Source organism: Sturnira hondurensis, unplaced genomic scaffold (genome assembly GCF_014824575.4).
Source record: "Sturnira hondurensis isolate 20B ecotype Veracruz unplaced genomic scaffold, ASM1482457v3 Scaffold0008196, whole genome shotgun sequence".
Taxonomy (NCBI): Eukaryota; Metazoa; Chordata; class Mammalia; order Chiroptera; family Phyllostomidae; genus Sturnira; species Sturnira hondurensis.
The window spans coordinates 6,642,231-6,664,162 of NW_028080827.1; the positions used below are offsets into that span (position 1 = coordinate 6,642,231).

Here is a 21,932-nt window from a genome sequence, read left to right on the forward strand (position 1 = left end):
TTACATTGAACACTCCTCTATGGAAACTATTCAGATTGTTCAGAAGGCCACAGCTATGGCCAATTGGTGATTGAGAGCTTTCTCATTACAACACACCTGCTCCTGCATTATATTTCTTACAGAGTTTTTGACAAAACATCTAATTACCCAGGTGATGTTGCACAAACCATTCTTGTTATGGTAACAATGGCTGCACTCTTTCTGGACAGACCTCATTGTATGTATCTGTATATATGTATATGTCAGTCTGCTTACTTAATAACTTGCCTTAGAAATCTCAGAAGCAGGTCAAACTTAACATGGCCAAGATTAATTTCATATCTGTACACCTTACAACCTAGCCCTCTTTCTCTAAGAAAGACACTACTACTGTGCAATTGTTCTTTTTATTTTAAAGATTTTATTTATTTATTTTCAGAGAGAGGGGGAGGGAGGGAGAAAGAGAAGGAGAGAAACATTGCTGTGAAAGAGAAACATTGATCATTTGCATCTTACAGGCATCCTGATCAGGGACCAAACCCACAACCTGGGCGTGTGCTCTGATTGGAAATCAAACCAGTGACCTTTTGTTTTGTGGGATGATACTCAACCAACTGAGCCACACCAGTCAGGGCAATGCAGTTTTTCAAGACAGAAATCTAGAAATCAAACTATTTCTTTTTCCTTACCTTTCAGATTATAATCCACCAATCTTATCAATTTCATATCATGTATTGTCAAATTTTTCTCTATTTCTTTTTGTTATTTAATTTTTGTTGTATTTTTGCCAATTACCATTTAGCCCCCTTATATCCCCTCCCCTCATTAACCCCCACATTGTTGTCCATGTCCATGAGACCTTTTACCTTTTTGCTCCATCCCTCCACCCCCTAACCTCCCCCCTACTAGCTGTCATCTTGCTGCCCATCTATGAGTCTGTCCCAGTTTTCCTTGTTCAGTGTGTTCATTAGGTTCCACATATGAGTGAAATCATATGGCACTTGTCTTTTTCTGACTGGCTTATTTCACTTAGCATAACATTCCCCAGGTCCATCCAGACTGTCTCAAAAGAGTAAAAAACAATTATCTTTTTTATGGGTGAGTAATATTCCATAGTGTAAATGTCCCATAGTTGTTTTATCCACTCATCTACTGATGGACACATAGGCTCCTTCCATATCCTAGCAATTGTAAATAATGCTGCAATGAACAGAGGCATGCTCATGTTCTTTCAAATAAGTGTTTTGGGTTCTTTGGGCTATATTCCCAGAAGTAGGATCTTTGGGTCAAAAGGCAAGTCTGTTTTTAATTTCTTGAGGTATCTCCATATTTCCACCATGGCTATGCCAATCTGCATTCCAACCAAGAGTACAAAAGTGTTCCCCTTTCTCCACATCTTTGCCAGCACTTGCTGTTTGTTGATTTATTTTTAATTTTACTTATTTATCTTTAGAGAGGAGGGGAAGGAGAGAAGGAAAGAAATATCAATGTATGGTTGCCTCTTGGGAGTCCCCTGCTGGGAACTGGCCTGCATCCCAGGCATGTGCCCTGACTGGGAATCGAACTGCGATCGTGTGGTTCTCAGGCCCGCGCTCAATCCACTGAGCTACACCAGCCAGGGCTGTCTGTTGATTTATTGATGATAGGCATTCTGAGAGGCATGAGATAGTATCTCATTGTGGTTTTAATTTGCATTTCTCTGATGATTAGTGACATTGAGCATCTTCTCATATGTCTATCAGCCATCTTTATGTCTTCTTTGGAGAAGTGTCTCTTCAGGTCCTTTGCCCATTTTTAAATTGGGTTGTTTGTTTTCTTGGTGTTGAGTTTTATAAGTTCTTTATTAATTTAGAATTTAACCCTTTATCAGATGTATTGGCAAATATGTTCTCTCATTCTGTGGGTTGTCATTTATTTTATAGATGATTTCCTTTGCTGTACAAAAACTTTTTAGTTTGATGAAGTCCCATTTGTTTACTTTTTCTTTTGTTTCCCTTGCCTGGAGAGATATAGCTGATAAAATATTGCTATGAGCAATGTCTAAGATTTTGATGCTTATGTTTTCTTCTACAATTTTTGTGGTTTCAGGTCTAACATTTAAGTGTTTGATCCATTTTGAATTTATTCTTGTGTGTTGTGTAAGAAGATGATCTAGTTTCATTTTCCTGCACATGTCTGTCCAATTTTCCCAATACCATTTATTAAATAAACTAGTTTTAACCCATTGTATGTGCTTGCTTCCTCTGTCAAGTATCAATTGACTATAAAGGTGTGGGTTTATTTCTGGGATCTCTATTTTGTTCCATTGATTTATGTGTCTGTTTTTGTGCCAGTATCATATTGTTTTGATTACTATGGCCTTATAGTGTAGTAATACTATACTATCCTGTATTATAGGGTGCTTTCACATCTTTGGGAAACCACCAAATGGGCTACAGGGCCCATTAATTCTCCTTTTCAGTGTGTTCTGCAGTATGTGAGTTTCAGGATATTTTTCCAAGTTTCTTTCATGAAGTAGTGCTTTCAAACTTCTGTGTACATTCATCAAACAAATGTTCATTGAACATTTACTATGTACCATGAACTAGATAGTGATTTTTGACCTTTCTCATCTCATGGCACACATAAACTAATTACTAAAATTCTGCAGCAGACCCAAAAATAGGTTCTATTTTTTGTCCATCTGACAAAAAAAAATAAGCATAACTTTGATTCATTTATACCAAATGGCTATTGTTGTGTTGGCTGTTGTCATTTTTTTATTTGTCAGTCTAAGGGAAAGGAGGTGCCCCTGACTAAATAGTCAGGTATTGCATGTTTTTAAAATTTTTGTGGCACACCAGTTGAAAATCACTGAACTAGACAACAATCTCTGTGCAGTTAGGGACCATGCCTAAACTATTCATCACTCTATTTCCAGTTTTGGCCCACATGAAGACTTTTATAAAAATGTATTGAGCAAGTGAATATCAAGTGCCATATTAGATGCTGGAGATTCAAAACGTAACTGGGCAAAACATAACCAGGCCGAACATGGTTCTTTTATATTCACTTGAAATGTTATAGCTGCTTAAAAAAATGCTATAAATGTTGGACTCATGTCTGGCTTCCCCTTGATGGTCTGTACGGGAGGGAGAACTATGCCTTCATGAGCATCGGTGAGATGATTCTGAGTAATTCTGTCCATTTTAGAGGAGCCAGGGGAAGTCAGTAGAAGGTAAGGAGCAAGGTCCAAGTGCTCCATTATTAACCTCATCTAAGCAAAGCTCTGCTAGGGGAGGCCTAAGCTCCTGGCTCAAACAATCCAGCAGAGGAACAAAACAGTGGAGGAGAGGAAAGAGGCTATTTCTTGAGTGTTGCTAATGATCTCCCTGATGAGAAGTAAATGAACTGAAAAACATCTCAGTTACTTATTTTCCTTCTCACTTTTCCCTCAGGATCACGATTGAAAAAGGAAGACTCTTGGTAGTCTTTCTTTTTCAGATCCTGAGGGATAGGTGGAAAGGAAGATAAATTCTTTCACCTCAGCATAGACCTGGGCAGTTTCTGCTCCTCATTTCTTGAGAGTCTGGCCTACAACCCACAAATGGAAAAAAGACCTAACTGATAATGGGTCTCTGCTCCTGAAACACAAATAAATAAGCAAACAAACAAAAACAGATGATGAACTCAATTTTCAGTCAGCCCAGAGGGAAACTGATTTTACGGAATCTTTGTTAGGTCTTTTGTGTATGGTTTACTCGGGTTCATAGGGCTCAAAGGGATCAGAGTCCATGGGGTGGTCAACAGCTCAGCTATCCCAATACACTGCCAGAAAATGCCCAGTCTCTGCGCATAATCCCCTTGCTTGTTTTCCTCAGCTTCTTTCCAAACAAGAAAATAGTCTGCCTGAGACTTCATATACTTTCATCTCCATAAAATCTGGACAGACCAAGGGCAAAACTGCTTGCTCGAGTCCCCAGAAACCATGGAAGAAAAGGGCAGCATTAGAATAGAAATACTAGGTTTTTCCTTCTTTAAGTTAAGTGAATATGGTCAAAATTATTTGGGCAGAATTTGGCCAGCAAATCAATGTTTATTTTCTATAGAAAATAATTACAGTTCCTTGCTTTCAGGTACAAATCTGTGATCTGTTATTAATATGACAGTAACTTTCACTTACTACTTTGCAATTGAAAAGGTGCTTTTACATCTTATTTCATCTCATCCTCAATAACCCATGACATAGATACTCTTATTATATTCTTCTACAGTGATCCAATGATGCATAGATAACAAGACACATCACTGGGGCTAAAATTCTCATTTTTCCGATCTGCCTAGAGGGGGCAAGCACAGTTAAATGCCCTGTATACAAGTTAAACTTGTATATGTGAATATACTGCTCCATGTAATATAGATTGGAAAAGCAAACAAACAAGCAGACTCCTGGGAGTTCTCCACGGATGAGGTACAGTGCTTCCTGTCACCAACCCTATTGCATCCTCCCTTCCCTGAAGTGGTGCTGTCAGAAGCATTCCCAGGAAAGCCAAAGACACATATCTGCAATATTCTCTGCAGAGGTTTACACAGGTTTACATACTGCTTTGTGCAAATCTGTTGTCACACTTTAAAAGTTTATATGCTAGGCACATAAAATAAGTTCTCTATTCTCTGGAGAAAGAGGCTTGTTACATTAAGCTGCTTTATATAAAGGCCTTCTGGCACATGTTCACTTAGAAGTGAACTCTTATTCCAGGTAAGTTGTAAAAACTTCAGTACAGACTCTCTGATTGTGAGTGTGAAGCACGTTCCCCCACTCTCAGCCCAAATTTGCCTGCAGATGAAGTACTTGTGTGGATACTACTAATCTACTCCTTGCATGGAAATGGAATGCCATTATACAATATATAGAAGGGTGCTGTAAACAATATGGTACATTAGATAAATAAGACATGCTATAAAAATTAAAAGTATAATATTGTTTGTATTATTACTAATATTGACTTCAGATTTCCCTGCCTCTTATAATCACATAAGAGGCTCTCAGAATTTCCACTGTCACCCAGGTTCTTCATTTGAAGTCAAACTTTATTTCAAACCAAGAGTTTATGTGGACCAGGCACCACCCTAAATATATTCCAAACATATCTAAGTATACAAGAGCAAGGTATAGATTAGAAATTTCATATGACCCAAGAAATAGATGGGTTTTCACCATGACATGAAATTGTGATTGCTCTGTCCAGATGATCCAGATGGCCTTCATCAACTAGATGGAACTCCTTTAACTGCTGAAGACATTGTCCAGAAAATTGCTACCAGGATTTACGAGGAAAATGACAGAGGAGTATTTGACAAGATCGTCTCTAAACTCCTGAATCTTGGCCTCGTGAGTCGTATGCATGAGAACAAACCAAATTCTTAGTACAGTTCGGAGTATGCTATGAAGCCAAGTCATTTGATTCAAATAGCCAAATGTTTATAATGCATCTCCTTTATACTAGGCACTGTTCTTTCCCTCTAAAAATTTGTAGTCTATCAGAGGAATTAAACAAGTACACACATGCATATAATGGAAGCTGCATAAGAACTAGAAGATCAGTTTAGTTTGCCAGAAGATGGATTATATCCAGTTGAGCTATAAGGAAAAGCTTCAGAGGGGGAGGTGTTTGAAGTGAGTTTAGAAGGATGGTTAGGATTTAACCAGCTTAAGTAAAAGACATTGTGAGGTGAGAAGGAAATAACAGGAACAAAGGCATGCTGTGTTTGGAAAACTAAGCAATCCAATTTAAGCCTGCTTCAGCTTGGCTGCCCAGCCCTACACAGCCCTGGCAGGCTTTAGTAGGGTGCCAGTTTTGTAGGTTTCCAGGTTACCTGACTTGCAGCTGAGGATCGAGAGACAATGATCAAGATGTGTCTCAAAGTAAATGTTCTGTGGGTTTCAACAGACAAGCCTGACTACTTGTACCATGAGCCCAAGACACTTCTTCCCAGGAGTGCTGGTCAGTCACTGTGAAGACCTATCCTTGTAGAGGCATAACCAAGGGTTGTCCAGAAGAGGGATGAGAAGATACTCTTGTCATCTAAAAATGTGTTCAACTACAGTTTAGTCTAGATTTTTTTTACCATATGTTTTGACTCTTTATAACAGATCACAGAAAGCCAGGCACACACACTGGAAGATGAAGTAGCAGAGGTTTTACAAAAATTAATCTCTAAGGAAGCCAACAGTTATGAAGAGAAAACCAATAAACCCACAAGCAAGACTGAGAGTCAGACTGGAAAAATTCCAGAGAAAGTGGTATGTATATGTGAATGTGCATGAATATGCTATGTGCATATGTATGCCTGCATGTGCATGGCCATGAAATTGTCTGTATACTCATATTTGTATATAATTAACACAATTTGTATATAATTAGTACCTCACTCAGCACCAAAGAAGATTTGGGGTATGTGACATTTTTAGCCAAATTAAATATTCATGAAATACCAATAAGTTAAAAGATATAAATGAACTCTACTTTGAAAATAATTTAGAGATATGTGTGATATTATATTAAAAATAAAGGTTACATCTTATACCCCACAGTGTAATAACAGGATATCATATAAAATGGATATTTCACATAACTACTTGTATAATCCTAGTGTAGTAACATTAAATATTTCCAAGCTCTTTGGGTATCCAACTCCTGTTCACTGTGGATATCATTATATGCACCCCCAAATTTAAAAAAAATTAGAACTCAGATTGATTTGATCTTCTGCCAAACCAGCATTTATATTCCCCAGAGGTAGTTGCCTGATGCTGCCTCTGCTCTACCCTGTGCTCTCTCACCTTCTCCTTCCTTCTTTCATTGGTTCAGAGCTTTGACTGGCATCCTTTACTTAGACCAGTCATTCATTCTTCCTCTTCCTTGCTGGACCCATTTGCTCTGAAATCTTTGCCTCTTCCTTGAATTCTCTTTAAAACTCTAGATGGAGCTACTGATAGGAAGGTATCAAACTCCCCACCTCTTCTCTGATTTTTCTCCACCAGAGCATGCACACCCCATGGCTTGTCATCCCCTTCAACATCCTGTCCCAAATACAAGGAAAACGACTATATAAGCTTATAGACCCCTGCGTTAGAGGAGGCTAGAACACGTAAAATGGGTCTGGTTTCTTGTTAGTAGGTGGTCTAAAACCTCTCCTTTGTTATCCCTACCTCCGATCCCCATGAGCTGCCATCTTTTAAAAGTTTTTGAACATCTACCCACTGTAGAAAAATCTTTCTAGCTTTGTCAAAGAACTTAAGACTTTCACTCCAGCTTACCAGTCTGAAATGAAACTGATATAACAATTTTCACTATTTTGCACTCAAATTATATACTCCTTATTTCCAGTCTCTAAAATGTCCATATTCTCCACCTGTTCACTCATGTTATCTAAATGCATTAATGCAAATAAAATGCAAGTGAAATATTCTTTAATAAATATTTATTGTGGTACCAACTATGTACAAGCACTGGGGATATAATGCCCATTTAAAAAGATATAATCCCTGCTCTCAAGAAGCGTGAGATCTAATGGAAGAGGTAGATGGTCTTCAAATAGTCATGTATTTTAATTACAACAGCATTAAGTGCTCTGAGGAAAGAAACATGGTTCTATGAGTTCTATGAGTCCTTATAAAAAAAAAGGAAACTGTCCTGGCCTTAGGCTCAAGGAAGGCTTCCTTGAGGAAGTGACTGAGCTGAAAACTGAAGGCTGAATGGGTCAACTTGTAATCAGGAGAGGCAGCATGTAAAGAAGGATGTGTGGAGTGTCCAAGTAACTAAAACAAGCTCAGTGTGGCTGGCACATCAAGTGAGAGCAACGAGAGATGAGACTGGGAGGTAGACCCAGGCCAGACCAGGCCAGGGAGAGTTTTATGAGCCAGGTATAGAGTCTGATCTTTATCATAATGATGGAAAACCACTGAAGGATTATAAGCAAAGGAGTTACATGATTAGTTTTTTAAAAAAGACAACTCTGGATACAAATGTAGAAAATGCAGTGTCAGGAATAGATTGGAGGGAGGTGGTGTAGCCATTAAAAGATAAGAGATAAAGGCAACTTGGACTAGAGTTGGGTAGGGAGAAAAAGAAAAATGTACAAATTTGGGATACATTTTTAAAGTAGGACCGAAAGGCTACTGATGGATTGAATAGAAGAAGAGTAAGAGAAAGAAGGGAAAAACAGCTTACAAATTTCTGTCTAATTCACTGAATGAAGAATGGATCATTAATATGACACCCCCAGACATGGATCAGGTCTAGGTAGAAGAGTCTTGTGCACCCTTCTAGACAGTCCTTAAAATGGTACCCAGAAACCTCCATGGTTGGACTGCCCTACTAGAGGTAGGTATTCTGATGAGATTTCCTATACCTTGCACCATCTTTCTTAGTAAGAGTCTGTAAACTCAAATCTCCCTGGCCCCATCCCAGCTTAGGGAAAGGCAGTTCTACCAGGAGACGCTCATGAGAACTGATGGAGGGGAACTCGGTCAGAGCAGAAACCTAGAAATTCCCTACATCTCTCCTGAGCAGTATCCAGGGTCTTCAGTCTCTATGTCCCAATGACTTTTTCATGTTTCTAGTTTGATCCTGCAGGGCAGGCAGAGGAGGAGGTGTTCCTACCGTCAAGGGCACAACAGAGGAAAGAACCCAGCTGGAGTGTCATTAGTTCTAACAAAATGTTTTTTTTTATTGATTTTTAAATTCCCGCTGGAGACTCCAATGGCAGCAATTCAAGATGGTTTTGCTAATGGAGAAAATGATGAAACCGTATCTAACACCTTAACCTTGACAAATGGCTTAGAAAGGAGAACTAAAACCTACGGTGAAGACAACTTTGAAGAACTGCAATATTTCCCAAACTTCTATGCACTGCTGAAAAGCATTGATTCAGGTAAAAACTGTTTTCTGACCATGTGGAACAGAAACAGTAATTCCAGGAAGTGTGTGGGTGGCTTTCTCTTCCTGTTTTCAGTATCCAGATGAAATCCTCGATGACATATACTGTGGCCTGGGGGACAATAGTTCACATACATGTTTTCTAGAGTGTACAAGTCATGGGAATATTGAGGAACGGGCAATCAGGAAAGGCAGAGTTCCTGGACAACTCACCCTCTTGTTGGCGGACAGCTCGTGTATTTGTTCAGCACACAGTTACGGAGCGCCTGCTGCAGTTGTGGTGCTGGAGCGAACCTGGTGCGGGTGGGAGGTGAACCAGGGTCCCCGTCTGACTCAGTTCTACCTCAGCTCTTACTGCAAATATTTTTTTAAAGCTTGTGTTCATTTCCTCTTAGTGGGAACAGTCTGTGGACCATAATTGATTATTTTTAAATGATTCAGAGTTTTGCTCTTGGGATATTTTTAGCTTCACCTTTCGAATGAGTCACAGTGAAATAAACATTGGACTAAAGGAGGTCAGGAGCCAAAAACACACTTGGAAAATGATATGTTTTTTTAAAAACAAAGTCCTTAATGTGTCTTGCTCTGTTCTCTTCTATGTGTACCAAAATGAGTTAACTGAAGACTTCAGTTTCTGTTTACTTGTGGTTGATCTATGAGGAGGATCCCATGAGGCAAAGTTTCTGTTGTCAACACTGTCCACACAGATGGCCCGCACTGCCTCAATGGCTCTTCCTCTTCCTATTCAAAGGTTCAGGCTCGGACTGAACATTTGTAATAAAGATTTCTGTAAATGTAACAATATTTTCCCAAGAAGTGACCTTAGAATGAACTTTTGTTACTAGACAACATCCTTTGTCTTTAAATTCCAGACAGTGGCCCCAAGGCCCAGCCCCTCTGCTGGTGTCTGCAAGGTTAGTAATCCGAGTCCGCCCTGAGCCATCTTGCCCCGTTAGCTGGCAGATGCCCAGCTCAGAACCTCTGTCATCCTGCTTTTCTCCCTCCCAGCCTTGTGACTTTTACGGTAGTTTAAAGACTCCATTGTATGGAGTGTTCCTCATTTTATGTTTTTAATCTTTCAGGTTCTTTGACCCCATTCTATATTGCCTTTATATCTGTAGACTTTTCATTTAAATACTTACACTGAGGTCTTTGATGGTACCTGTCTTTCTCACCAAGGTCTGAACTGATGGAGAAATAATAAAGCAGGTAGAAAACCAAATATCTCTGATACGGATAAAGATGAGGCTGTAGAATGTAGCTTCATAGGAGAGCGCACAGTGGGCTTACTCGCTCTCGCTCCTCAGTCTAGCTCTTGAAGCTGCCAATTCCAGGGCTAGTGAGAGTCTGCAGATCCGGTGCTTTTCTCGAGTTCCTGCCTTCCACTGTTCCAGGGGAGTGGAAAAAAGAAAGATGTCCAATCTCCATTGGTAGAGAAATGTAGACTGATGTCCATTGGCTACTAACCTCAAGTGTGGGGAGGATGAAAATATGGGGGAAAGGCTAGCGTGAGTAGAGAAAATCCTTCAGAGCAGCTAAAAGAACAGGGAAAATGAACTCTCTAGAATTATAATTTTTCTCTTTATCAAAAATAGAAATAGATTTTTTCCCACTTTTAGAATTAATACATCTACTGAACTCCTATGGAGTCATTGCCATCTTGTCACATCAAGATGCAGGACAGTGTGTCAAATACGAAGAGCTCCCAAGAAACTCTTGCTAATGGTTACCCACAGGGAGTAGGAGCCCCGAGGCAGAGGAGAATGTTACTTTGACTCGTATCTACTACTGTACTATTGAAATATTTTTAGTGTATACAGATATTCTTTCAAATGAAATACAGTGTAGAAAGCAAAATATACTACTATTAGAAATAAACTTTACATTTAAAAAATAAAGATACATATATGTGTTTATTTAAAATATTAAGCTTGATTAATGAAAGCAGGCTGTTCTTGCCCTCACGCATGCGCAGCCTGAGTGGAGGAAAGTTGATCTTCTGACGTTCCTTTTGAGTTCACCTTGTCTCCGGTTGTAAACTGTCTCCGTCATCGGCTCCATGAATAAAGCGTTTCAGATTCAAGTAAATCTTTTCGGAGGAGTCATAATTGTCCATTTTAGGAAAGTTCAGTATACCTGTACATTGCCCCAATCAAGTCTTAGGCTTTTTGTACATTAAATACAAGTGATTTTAAGTATAAATGTAAGGAGAAATATTTCAACAAGATGCTGCACTTCATCAACTGACATTGAAAGGTGAAGTTATACTCCACTAATTTTTTAAAATTATTTTGTCTTTTTGTATAGAAAAAGAGGCAAAAGAGAAAGAAACACTGATTACTATCATGAAAACGCTGATTGACTTTGTGAAGATGATGGTCAAGTACGGCACTATATCTCCAGAGGAAGGGGTTTCCTACCTGGGTGAGAGTCCTGTCTGTTTTGTTTTTACGGTTTCCGTTTTCATCATCCAAAGGGAGGTAGGGATTTGGCACTAATTACTTCAGTAAGCTGATCATTTATGCCAAAGTACCCTGAATCATCTGGGTAACCGGAATTGCCCAGTTTGATAATACATACAAATAAAATCAACCAGCCCTGGCTGGCAGCTCAGTGGATTGAGCACAGGCCTGCGAACCACACGATCGCGGTTCGATTCCCAGTAAGGGCACATGCCTGGGTTGCAGGCCAGTTCCCGGCAGGGGACCCACAAAAGGCAACCATACAGTGATGTTTCTCTCCTCTCCTTCCCTTCCTCTCTAAAGATAAATAAATACAATCTTAAAAAAAAATAAAATCAACCAAAAGTTTTCAGTTTTCAACCAAAAGATCAATAAATGAATCTTTATTGATCCAATTTGAGTACAAACATTTCATACTTGTTATATTTTGTCTTGCTAATATTTTCTAACAATCTCCATGACAGAGAAAATTTTATTAAAATTGCACTTTTTTCAATTGTATTTGAATGTCAGGACTAAAAGAGTCTTGATTTTAATCAGTGAGGTCTGTATGTGATAAGGAGGAAAGAACACTGGACTGGGCACCAGAAGTTCTGTCTGAGACCAAGTTTGTCATGTGGATGAAGGCCAGTGCCTCAGTTTCTGCATCAGTAATGGACTTTGTTACTGCCGCAGGGCCAGGAAACTCCTGCTTGTGACCAAATCCGGTGCATTGCCTATCTTTGTATAGCACACAAGCAAAGAACAGCTTTTACATTTTCAAGCAGTTGGAAAAAGTCAAAACAAGAATAGTATTTTATGACACAAGAAAAGGATGTAAAGCTCATGTTTCAGTGTTAGTAAATGAAGTTTTATTGCAATGTAGCCATTCACACTTGTTTCAGTATCCATGGCTGCTTTTGTGGTATGATGGAAGAGTTGAGTAGTTGAGACCATGCATCCCGAAAGGTCAAAAACCTTTACTATCTGGCCCTTCATAGAAAACCTTTTTCTATCCTTGATTGCTGGAACTTTATAAGTAAGCTTGGATATTTTTTGATACTGCATGTAAGTTGTTGTTGTTGTTGTTGTTTTGAAGTCTTTTATTTTTCTGCGTGGTTTAGTTAATCAACAAATACCACTCATCCCTGATGTCCTTTGGGCAAGATGCCTCCACAGTCCTTTGATCTCTGGTGAGGGAGGGAGAAATAAACAGAAGAGAATATCTCACGGGACACAGTAATCTAGAATTATTCTGTATGAACTCCATTTTTCCTACTTAAAAAGAGTTTTACTATTTTGTTCTGATTATAAAAGAGCATATTTATTTTTTAAAGGTCATTCAATGCAAAAAAGGAAATAAAAAATCACTCAATGGCAGTAACAATGTAACATTTTGGTTTGTGTTTTTCCAGATATTTTCTGTGTGTGTGTGCAGGCACACATGTATACCTAGGTCGTTTCTTCTTTTCTTTTGTTTAACAAAAAACGGATTCATGTTACACACAGTGCTTTGTGACCTACTTACTCAATTAACAGTAGATCAAAGACATTGTTTCAAACCAGCTCATTGTTTCATACTAATACTCCCTGACTCAGAACTTCCACGTTCTAGTCATTTATCTTATGGAAATAAATTAGAGATGCCAAAAGGCTTACATACAAGATGGGTATTCCCACTACTGTTTATGGCTGTGCTGTGCAGTGTGGTAGCCATTAACCACAGGTTGCTATTAAAATTGTACATAATCAAAGTTAAACAAAATTTAAAATCCAGTTTTTCATTTACACTAAGAGCATTTTAAGTGCCCAGTTGCCACATGTACCTGGTGGGTACATGTTGAACAATAAAAAACTATTTCCATCATTGCAGAAAGTTCTATTGGACATCATTGGTTTATAGGAACAAAACAATGGAATAACCTAGATACTCCATAAGAGGAAACATCTAAAATAAATTATTTAGTTACTCTTATGTTAGACTATTTAAACTTTACTTTTAAATGTTTGTTTTAAATGTTTACTTTTAAATGTTTTTAATAATTGTATGTTTATTACATGTACAATATAAATATTGTTTATAAGGGTTAATGACAGGAGTAAATGTTCATGATACACTGTTGAATACTTAAAACCATTTAAAATGTGACCTTAACCTTGGTGGTAAAAAAATGAGTGTATGTACAGAAAATTGAAAGGAAACATACCAACGTACTACCTAAAATAAAACAGGATGCATCTTCTCAAAAACAGTCATGGTGTAGGATGGAAGGAGAAGTTACTTAGGGAGAAATAACACAAGGTAATAATGGATTTTTTACCTATTAATTGCAAATAAATACTTGTGTGCAAATAGCAAAAAAGCCTGGCCCTGTCAGTGAGATGAATATGTGCCTGGTTGAATAACTGAATATAAAGAGTGTGAATTTTTTTTTAAGATTTTATTTATTTATCTTAGAGGGGAAGGGAAGGAGAGAGAGAGAAATATCAATGTGTATGGTTGCCTCTCATGTGTCCCCTGCCGGGAACCGGGAACTGGGAACTGGCCTGCAACCCAGGCATGTGCCCTGACTGGGAATCGAACCGCGATTGTGTGGTTCGCAGGCCCGCACTCAATCCACTGAGCTACACCAGCCAGGGCAAGATTGTGAATTTTAATGCATTGTCTACCTTGAGGTGGTTACAGTCTAGACTCAGGTCTAGTAACATCTGTATGATGTTACTACAAAGGGCAAAGTTAGAACAAAGACAAGGATACAGATTTCATCTTGATAGGAAGAGGGAAATTATTAAGACCACCTAAGACTACCTAACAATAGAACTGGCTGCTTCATGAATGAATGAGAACCCTAAATGATGGAAATCCAACTTTTTGGCTTAAACAAAAAGAAAATTTCATTGTCCCATGTAATCGAAAAGTCCAGGGTTAGGGATGGTCTGGCTTCGGGTTTGTAAAGTCCACCAACAGTGTGAGGAGTCTATCCCTCTCCATCTCACAGCTCTGACTTTTCGTATGTTAAATTATTCCAAATAAGCTGTTTCCTTATAGGAAAAAGATGGCTAGCATGACCCCAATCTCACATCCTCGCAGTACAACAATTCTACAGGGAAGAGAGCCTCTTTCTTCCAAAGGTTCTAGCACTGAACCTCATTGGCCTGACTTGAGTCAGTTTATTCTCCTTAAACCAATCACTTCAGCCCGGGGGGATGGAAGACACTGAGGAGCCAGGTATGGCTAATTCAGCCCCCACTTGAGCCAAATGTGCTGAGAGTGAGAGAAGTCTGGGTTCTCCAATGGAAAATCAAGGTGTAGTTACCAGAAGGTGTTGAGGAGGCCAAAACCACAGGTGTCCACTAGAAGTTTCAACCCTGGGCATGTTCTAGCAGTGGCCACAAAAATATGGAAGGAACTTCTGCAGTTAACTGAGTAGGAGGCTTAACTTGAGGATCTCAAATAGTATTCTTTATTTTACTTTATTCTTTATTCTTTAATTTACCCTGAGAGTCTATGATTCCTAGAAATAAAATCTATGTCAGAGCATCTTACTGGCAGTGTTAATATTGTGGAATTGCTATTGTGATATTTCTGGTGAAATTTAAACATTCATAGTAGAAGTTTGAGATTATCTTTCAGAAACTAAAATTGTATTTCTTCCCCTCCTCCCTCCAGAAAACTTGGATGAAACGATTGCTCTTCAGACCAAGAGCAAGCTAGAAAAAAATTTTACTGACAATATAAGCAGGCTTTTCCCAGGTATGACTTATTTAATTATTTTTCTAGCTTTTAGCACAACAACCCTTTTGAGTGATAAGTAATGAACTTCAATAAGCATTGATAAAGAATTATAGACTTTTAAAAGTTTTAAAATCTGACATCCAGTCATAGCCTTAAGTAGCTACAACCTTTGTTAGTCTAGTCTCAGCACAGAAATCTGGTCCCAAGAAGCACTGAAAGTCACTGTACACCTTGACTGAAGGTTCTTAGGAGGTGGCCCAAACAGCTGCTATAGTCCCAAATCTTAGGTGCTTCTCTGAGTAATAAACTGTTCTTTAAAAAAATACAACATAAAGGAGAGATTGGGCAACTATACACTTATTTTCATTTGGAATCAAGACTCAAATTCACTTTGGGACCTGACATATCCCACTTGATTGCCTATATTAATTAAAGTAAGGAAAATAATCTACACTCTAATGACACGGCGTGGCAGAAGGGAAAGAGCACTAAACCAAAATCCAGAAAGTCAGTGGCTTGGCCCAGCTCTTCTGTTAATTCAGTGGGTGACCTTGACCTTTCTCACCTCTGGGCATCAGTTTCCTCTTTTGTGAAATGGGAGGAGGGAGTTGGAGTAGATAATCACTAAGATCTCTTTCAGCTCAAACATTTTTTCTGTACCTTTTCGATAAAGTTTATTTCTACATCAGGAATTAACTAATAGATACAGAGTAGGGTTATAACATCTGTGCACAATCTGATTCCAGCGCCATCAGTGCAGAGTCATGAAGAAACAGACAGTACCAAGCAAGAAGCAGCCAAGATGGAAAAGGAATATGGAACCTTGAAGGATTCCACAAAAGATGATAACCCAGGAGGAAAAACAGATGAGCCCAAAGGTATGGAATTGACAGTTCTGGGTTGGCAGTGGAATTGAGGAAGCAAAAATTTTGCCACACCTAGAAGGGTGATCCAAAAGTCAAGTCCCACCAAATCAGAGAAATTAACACCATCTGTATAGAAAAGATTGAGCATGTGATATCTTTACTTGAATAGCAATCTTTTAAAAAAAAATGTTATTGAGTTTCCTGGGATAGCAAATTGGTTTTATCCTTTCAATGGTCTTCAGTGTCCAATGCATGGCTGTGCTTGGGGAGGAATACTCATGATCATCTGTGCATTGTTCAATGTCCAGTTTATGATCTCAGGAATTTATTAAGCAATATTTCTTTAAACACAATTGCTGACACTTCTCAAATAGTCACATACTACTTATTCAACAAAGCCATCAAAATTTGTGGGTTTAACACAGAAAATTTTTAAATTGTTTACAGTGATTACAATCTGACTCTTTTAAACATTTGATTAAAACTCATAATCAAATATATTGGATTTCCTTAAATAAACTAAATACCTTAAAGAGCAAAAAACACATTCAACTAATTCAATAATTAAAAAACCTATGTTTTATCTTTATTCTTACCTATTCCTGAGGTCCAGTTTTTACTCTGCCTTAGTAAGTCCACCTGATACAAAATTTACATCTTCCTAAGATTTTAAAAACTTTACCATACCCTGAAAGAAAAGACCCTGTGAGGCTGCAAGTTCTGCATTGTTAACCCTTTGATTTCAGGTCAGGATATAGGATCTGGTTGCATAGCCCAGTGGTTCAAGCGCCGTTTACTACAGTGTTCTAGTTAGATCATGGAAAATTCACAACCCTATCTCTCAGATAAATATTTTCTTTTGAAATTCGGGGGGGGTTTTAATCAGAAATTGTGAATACATGGCATGAGCCTGCCTCATTTTTCTGTCACTATGATATATTGACCTCTTTGGTATAATTGGAACTTTACTTATGTCTTGGCGTCTCGATCGTAGGGTCATCTAGCGGTTATTTCCCGTGAGGGCTGAGGGAGTGGGTCCTTGTGCTCTCTTGGGGAATGGGCATGGCATTCAGCTAATTTATCATCTGAAAACACAGCACTGGGTTCTCTCTTTATTGTTTATTATGTATAATATAGTCATTAATGAACTGATGGACTTTGCTTGTTCCTTGCTGCAGTATGACCTGAGGTCACAGAGCCGATTGTGTTCCCAGGATAGCTTCCAATTTTGAACCAACTGCTCAGCCCACTTACAGTGGCCCATCTTCCCTGCTCATGTGGATAGAATCAGGTTCTCATTCATACTTGACAGACCCATGCTTAACAGTGTTTGTGTATTAAATAGAAAAGAAAGAGATTAGCTATGGAGTCAATACCTTATAACTTAATAAAAGCAATAAAATGATCATTTTTGTTTTATATCCCTACTACCTTTAATTCTTTATGTTAACTTTTTCCATTTTTGTATGTTGTTCTAGATGATGGTGATGACGACTTTATGCCAACATGGGTGTGTCTTGGGCAGTAGGAGCCCTGTCCCCAAGTCTGTCTTTTGTTCTTTTAGCACCGAGCAGTGCTTTTCTAAATCGTCTTTGCTCTCTGGCAACAATAGGATACTCTAGACCCATTCTGAGTTTTCCTGTCCCAAAACTTGGCATCAGTTCTCCTTCAAAGAGTTCTGATTCATTTATAGAGACCTGAACCTGGGTTATGTGGGTTCAAATGAGTAGTCATGTTGGCCCAAGCCAGTGCTTTCATTTCAGTTATTTTAGGACTTTTTGAGACAGGGCTGAAAAAGAAATTTTTCTTAGTATATCAAGTTTATGTTGATTTTTCCTATCTTATAAAGTTTTATGTTATTGTACCCTCCTTTGCTCTGGCATGGATTTTGAAGACATTCACAATTTTCCCCTATGCCAACATAGCTGACATACCAAGTTGAATGGTTTGGTAGTGGCCTATGTTAAAAAAGGTTATAATGTTGCTTCTGGGCTCAGGAGGAAAGAGTATTGGAATGATGGATTAATAATGTTTGTCATGGGCAGTGGAAGGGGATTGGTGAGACGTGTGCCCTACTTGTTGACTCTGTAGACCAGACACGCAGTCCTGATGCTTCTACTCAACCCTAGACCCACTCTGGATCAGTGATAAACTTTAATATCTTTTTTTGGAAATTGTGGTAAACTATATACAACATGCATTTTACCATCATAACCACTTTAAGCGTACAGCTCAGTGGCATAAATTTGCACTGTGGTGCTGCCATCAGCTCCATCCATTTTCAGAACTCTTTTCAGGCAAAACAAAAATTCCACTCGTTTCCCCTCCTTCCCCAGCCCCTGGCAACTACCATTCTACTTTCCGTCTCTGAGTTTGACTAATTAGGGACATCGTGTAAGTGGAGTCTTACAGTGTTTGTCCTTCTGTGACTGGATTATTTCATTTAGCATAATGTCCTCAGGTCTCATCTGTATTGTGGCAAATGTCCAAATATTCTTCCTGTTTAAGGCTGTGTGATATTTCATTGAATGTATACATATTTTATTTATCCATCTGTTTGTCTGTGGACATTTGGGTTGCTTCTACTTTTTGGATATTGCGAATAATGTTGCTGTGAATATGGATGTACAAATATCTCCTTGAGATCCTACATTCAATTTTGGAAGGAATATTCCAGAAGTGAATTGCCAAATCATATGATAATTTATTTTTCATTTTTAAGGAAATCCATACTGTTTGTGTAGCACCTGCACCCTTTTATGTTTCCATCATCAGTGTACAAGTGATCTAATTTCTCTAAATCTTCATCAACACTTTTCTAGTTTTTCACGGTGGCTGTCTTAATGGGTATGATGTGGAAGGTGAGTGGCAAACTTCTGAAAGGTAGCTAACCAGGAAGACAATGGGCCTTTGGCCCAAAACGGAGAGCCAGAAATTGGGCAGCAAAAAATGCTACAGCTCATTCCAACAGAAACCCAGTATGTCTGAATCATCTCTCCTGAAAGCAACCCATGTGTAATGAATGTATTTCCCTCAAACACAGCCAGCAGTCATCTAGGTCCTGTAACTTGCTGAGACTGCGTGTCCAGGGCCTACGACAACACCTTATAGCACTGTGCAAATATCCCTAGAAGTGGGTGCTGACACCCATTTCTTTGCTTGCTTTAGGAAAATATTATGCTAAAGAGGAACATGCAGGAGTTGATTCTTGATAGCCTATTATGCCTGTTTAGGGTGAGAATGGAGACTAATGATGAGGTTAGACTTTTTTTTTTCTCATTAAGATTTCCATGAGATAATAATGGGAAGAGAGGAGAGTGAAACTCCATCCATTCGGTGTTACTCTGTGATGGCACTCCTGAAATGTTAAAAAAGAGGGTAGAGATTTGGGACTCATCATCTTTAGAGATTTAATGTATTCATGCTACTCCTGACCCCTATTACTCTGGGATAAAGAAACGTGATTCTAGCAGTTTAGAAAATACCAAACTGAGCTCTAAACCAAAGGCAAACATTTCTTGATAAAAAATGTAATTAATCCCCTCCAATTCATATTATGATATATACCTTTGTATTCACCGTTGCTTTATTGCACTTTTTTCAAAACCAATTTTGTTTCTCTGTTATAAAACCCACTGAGGAAACACTTGTCTTTAAGCAGAAAAATAAAAGCATCCATGTGGAGGAGGAAATTAGGGTGATTAAGTTTTCTAAGGTATTTATTCAGCAACAAATAAACATTTATTCCCATGGCCTGCCTGCCACTGTGTTCAGGAAGTAGAGCCACAGACAGAATACAAGAATCACTGCCTGACTTTGAGGACTCAAGCAAGCTTTAAAATGACCTTGGGTAGTTCTTAACCCTTGCGAGGGAAAGTGTAACACAAGCCACATCCCTTACTGTTGAATCCGGAGTATGTAGAACAGGCTTCCTGCAGAGATAAAGTTGGAGGACTTTACAGAGTACAGCAAGGGATGAGCTAATGGCCCAGCTAAAACCACTTAAGGAATTAATCAAAAGCAAGACACATTGACAGGAATATCTGTAGGGAGTCTGTTTTGGTCTTGCAATGTGAGGTGTGACAACACAAATTTATTAAGCACGTCAAGCATGTGTTGGGTCTTTGTGGAGTAATAATAATAATAATAATAATAATAATACACTACATTTATATCATCCTTCAACTTACAGGGCATTTTTACATGTATCTCATTGCAGGCAGACAATGTAAAAAAGATTCAATTTAATCACCAATGATGAAAAGGACACATTCACCTTTGAATATTGTTTAGTTGAACTATTTAAACTTTTGCTTTTTATAGGGACTCATATTAAGAATAATATTTTAAAATACTAATTTTGAATTGGTGCAGGTATTTGAATGATTCGATAATTATTCCTAAATTTAGGGATATGCCAATGAAATTTAATTTATCATTTCAACCATATCTATAGAGTTGCTTAACTTTTTAAGTAGATTGCTCCCTGAAGACCAAAGAAAAGTACTTTAAAACTTGATTGAATGACCTAAGCATGCTCTTTTTCTTTGCCAGTTTGATATTTCTTCATTCACTTCTACATTATGAATCACTGAAAATATTTTTTTAAAAATCATCCAAGGAATGAGATAAACATTATAATACTCTTTCCAGTTCTATCATTTGTCAAGTTTATGGCCAGATAATGAAATTGGGTTTAAAAAGTGATCTCTAAGTTACCTTTCACCTAAATATCCTATCATTTCCATACTTTTACAGAAGCCAGAAGAGAGAAGGTAGCCTACTTGATTAATACATTGATAAACTGACTAACTCATGTGGATCTTCTTATTTTTAAAGCAACATAAGTGGAGGAAATTCATGCCTTCATTCAAGTCCTAAGGCATTTTGCTAGAAATGCCCCAAAGTAGCGAGTCCAGTCTTCACCCCTGCAAGTCAGCAAGTGCACAAAGAGCTAAGCACGGGCACAGAGACCCGCCATGCACGCAGGTTTTCCCAGCACAGAAGAGGAGAGTTTCTCCCCAGATGTAGAAACCACGAACCATCTTTTTAGGATTCAACCCTTAATTTACAAATAAGTAAACCAAGGCTTAGGAGATGAAGGGACTTGCCCAAGATCTCACCGCCAAAGAGTGGCAGCGCTAGGCCTTGAACTTCTGTCCCTTGCCCCCCATTCAGTGCTCATCCCAGAATTCCATGCCGCATATTTTGGAAGTATGAAATGTCATCATTGTACAGAAATTCTTGAACTGAATGGCTCTGGGGCCCATGTTGGCATCCATGTTACCAGTATTAGTTGCTTTGCTTAATGCAGCCCAAAATTATAATCACATAATCTTTCCCCCTATAAGAATTTCAAGCATCACCTATTAAACTTAATTTTTTGCCCTGGCTCGTGTAGCTCAGTGGATTGAGCACGGGCCTGAGAACCACACGATTGTGGTTCGATTCCCAGTCAGGGCACATGCCTGGGTTGCAGGCCAGTTCCCGGTTCCCAGCAGGGGACGCATGAGAGGCAACCATACATTGATATCTCTCTCTCTCTCTCTCTATCTCTCTCTCTCCCTCTCTCTCCCCCCTTCCCTTCCCCTCTAAGATAAATAAATAAAATCTTAAAAAAAAACTTAATTTTTATAACCACTCTTTTAGAAGATCTAATATCTTTAGTATATCCAGGAATTCAATAGTGTATTGATTTCTACAATTTTTTAAGGGGATGCAGATCATGATAGCATATCAGGGGCAGGACAAATTCATGTACAAAAAAGGGTATTTCTTTTGCAGCGCTGAAAACCAGAACAACCAGAAAAGCAGGACTGCCTCATGACTCTGGCCCTCTGGCCCTCTGCCCATCTGCTTCAGCATATGTTCTAGGGCTTGTGCCATATTACCTCAGCCATGAGCTATTTTTTTCCAAAGGAAGCTGAAATAAATGGGAAAAAAATAGTCCAGCTCTCCAAAGTGTACTCTCATGGGTTTTCAGTGCACA

At 38.6% G+C, this 21,932-nt stretch overlaps 1 protein-coding gene across 1 annotated transcript in view; it reads left to right on the top strand.

The window, feature by feature from the left end:
• Positions 1 to 21,932, top strand: part of SCG3 (secretogranin III) — a 38,569-nt gene that overhangs the window by 2,742 nt on the left and 13,895 nt on the right. Inside the window, exons 5-10 of the mRNA XM_037054635.1 lie at positions 5,208 to 5,350; positions 6,113 to 6,262; positions 8,718 to 8,895; positions 11,208 to 11,324; positions 15,012 to 15,095; positions 15,824 to 15,955. Coding sequence (XP_036910530.1) covers positions 5,208 to 5,350; positions 6,113 to 6,262; positions 8,718 to 8,895; positions 11,208 to 11,324; positions 15,012 to 15,095; positions 15,824 to 15,955 — 804 coding nt within the window. The remainder of the gene's footprint in view (positions 1 to 5,207; positions 5,351 to 6,112; positions 6,263 to 8,717; positions 8,896 to 11,207; positions 11,325 to 15,011; positions 15,096 to 15,823; positions 15,956 to 21,932) is intronic.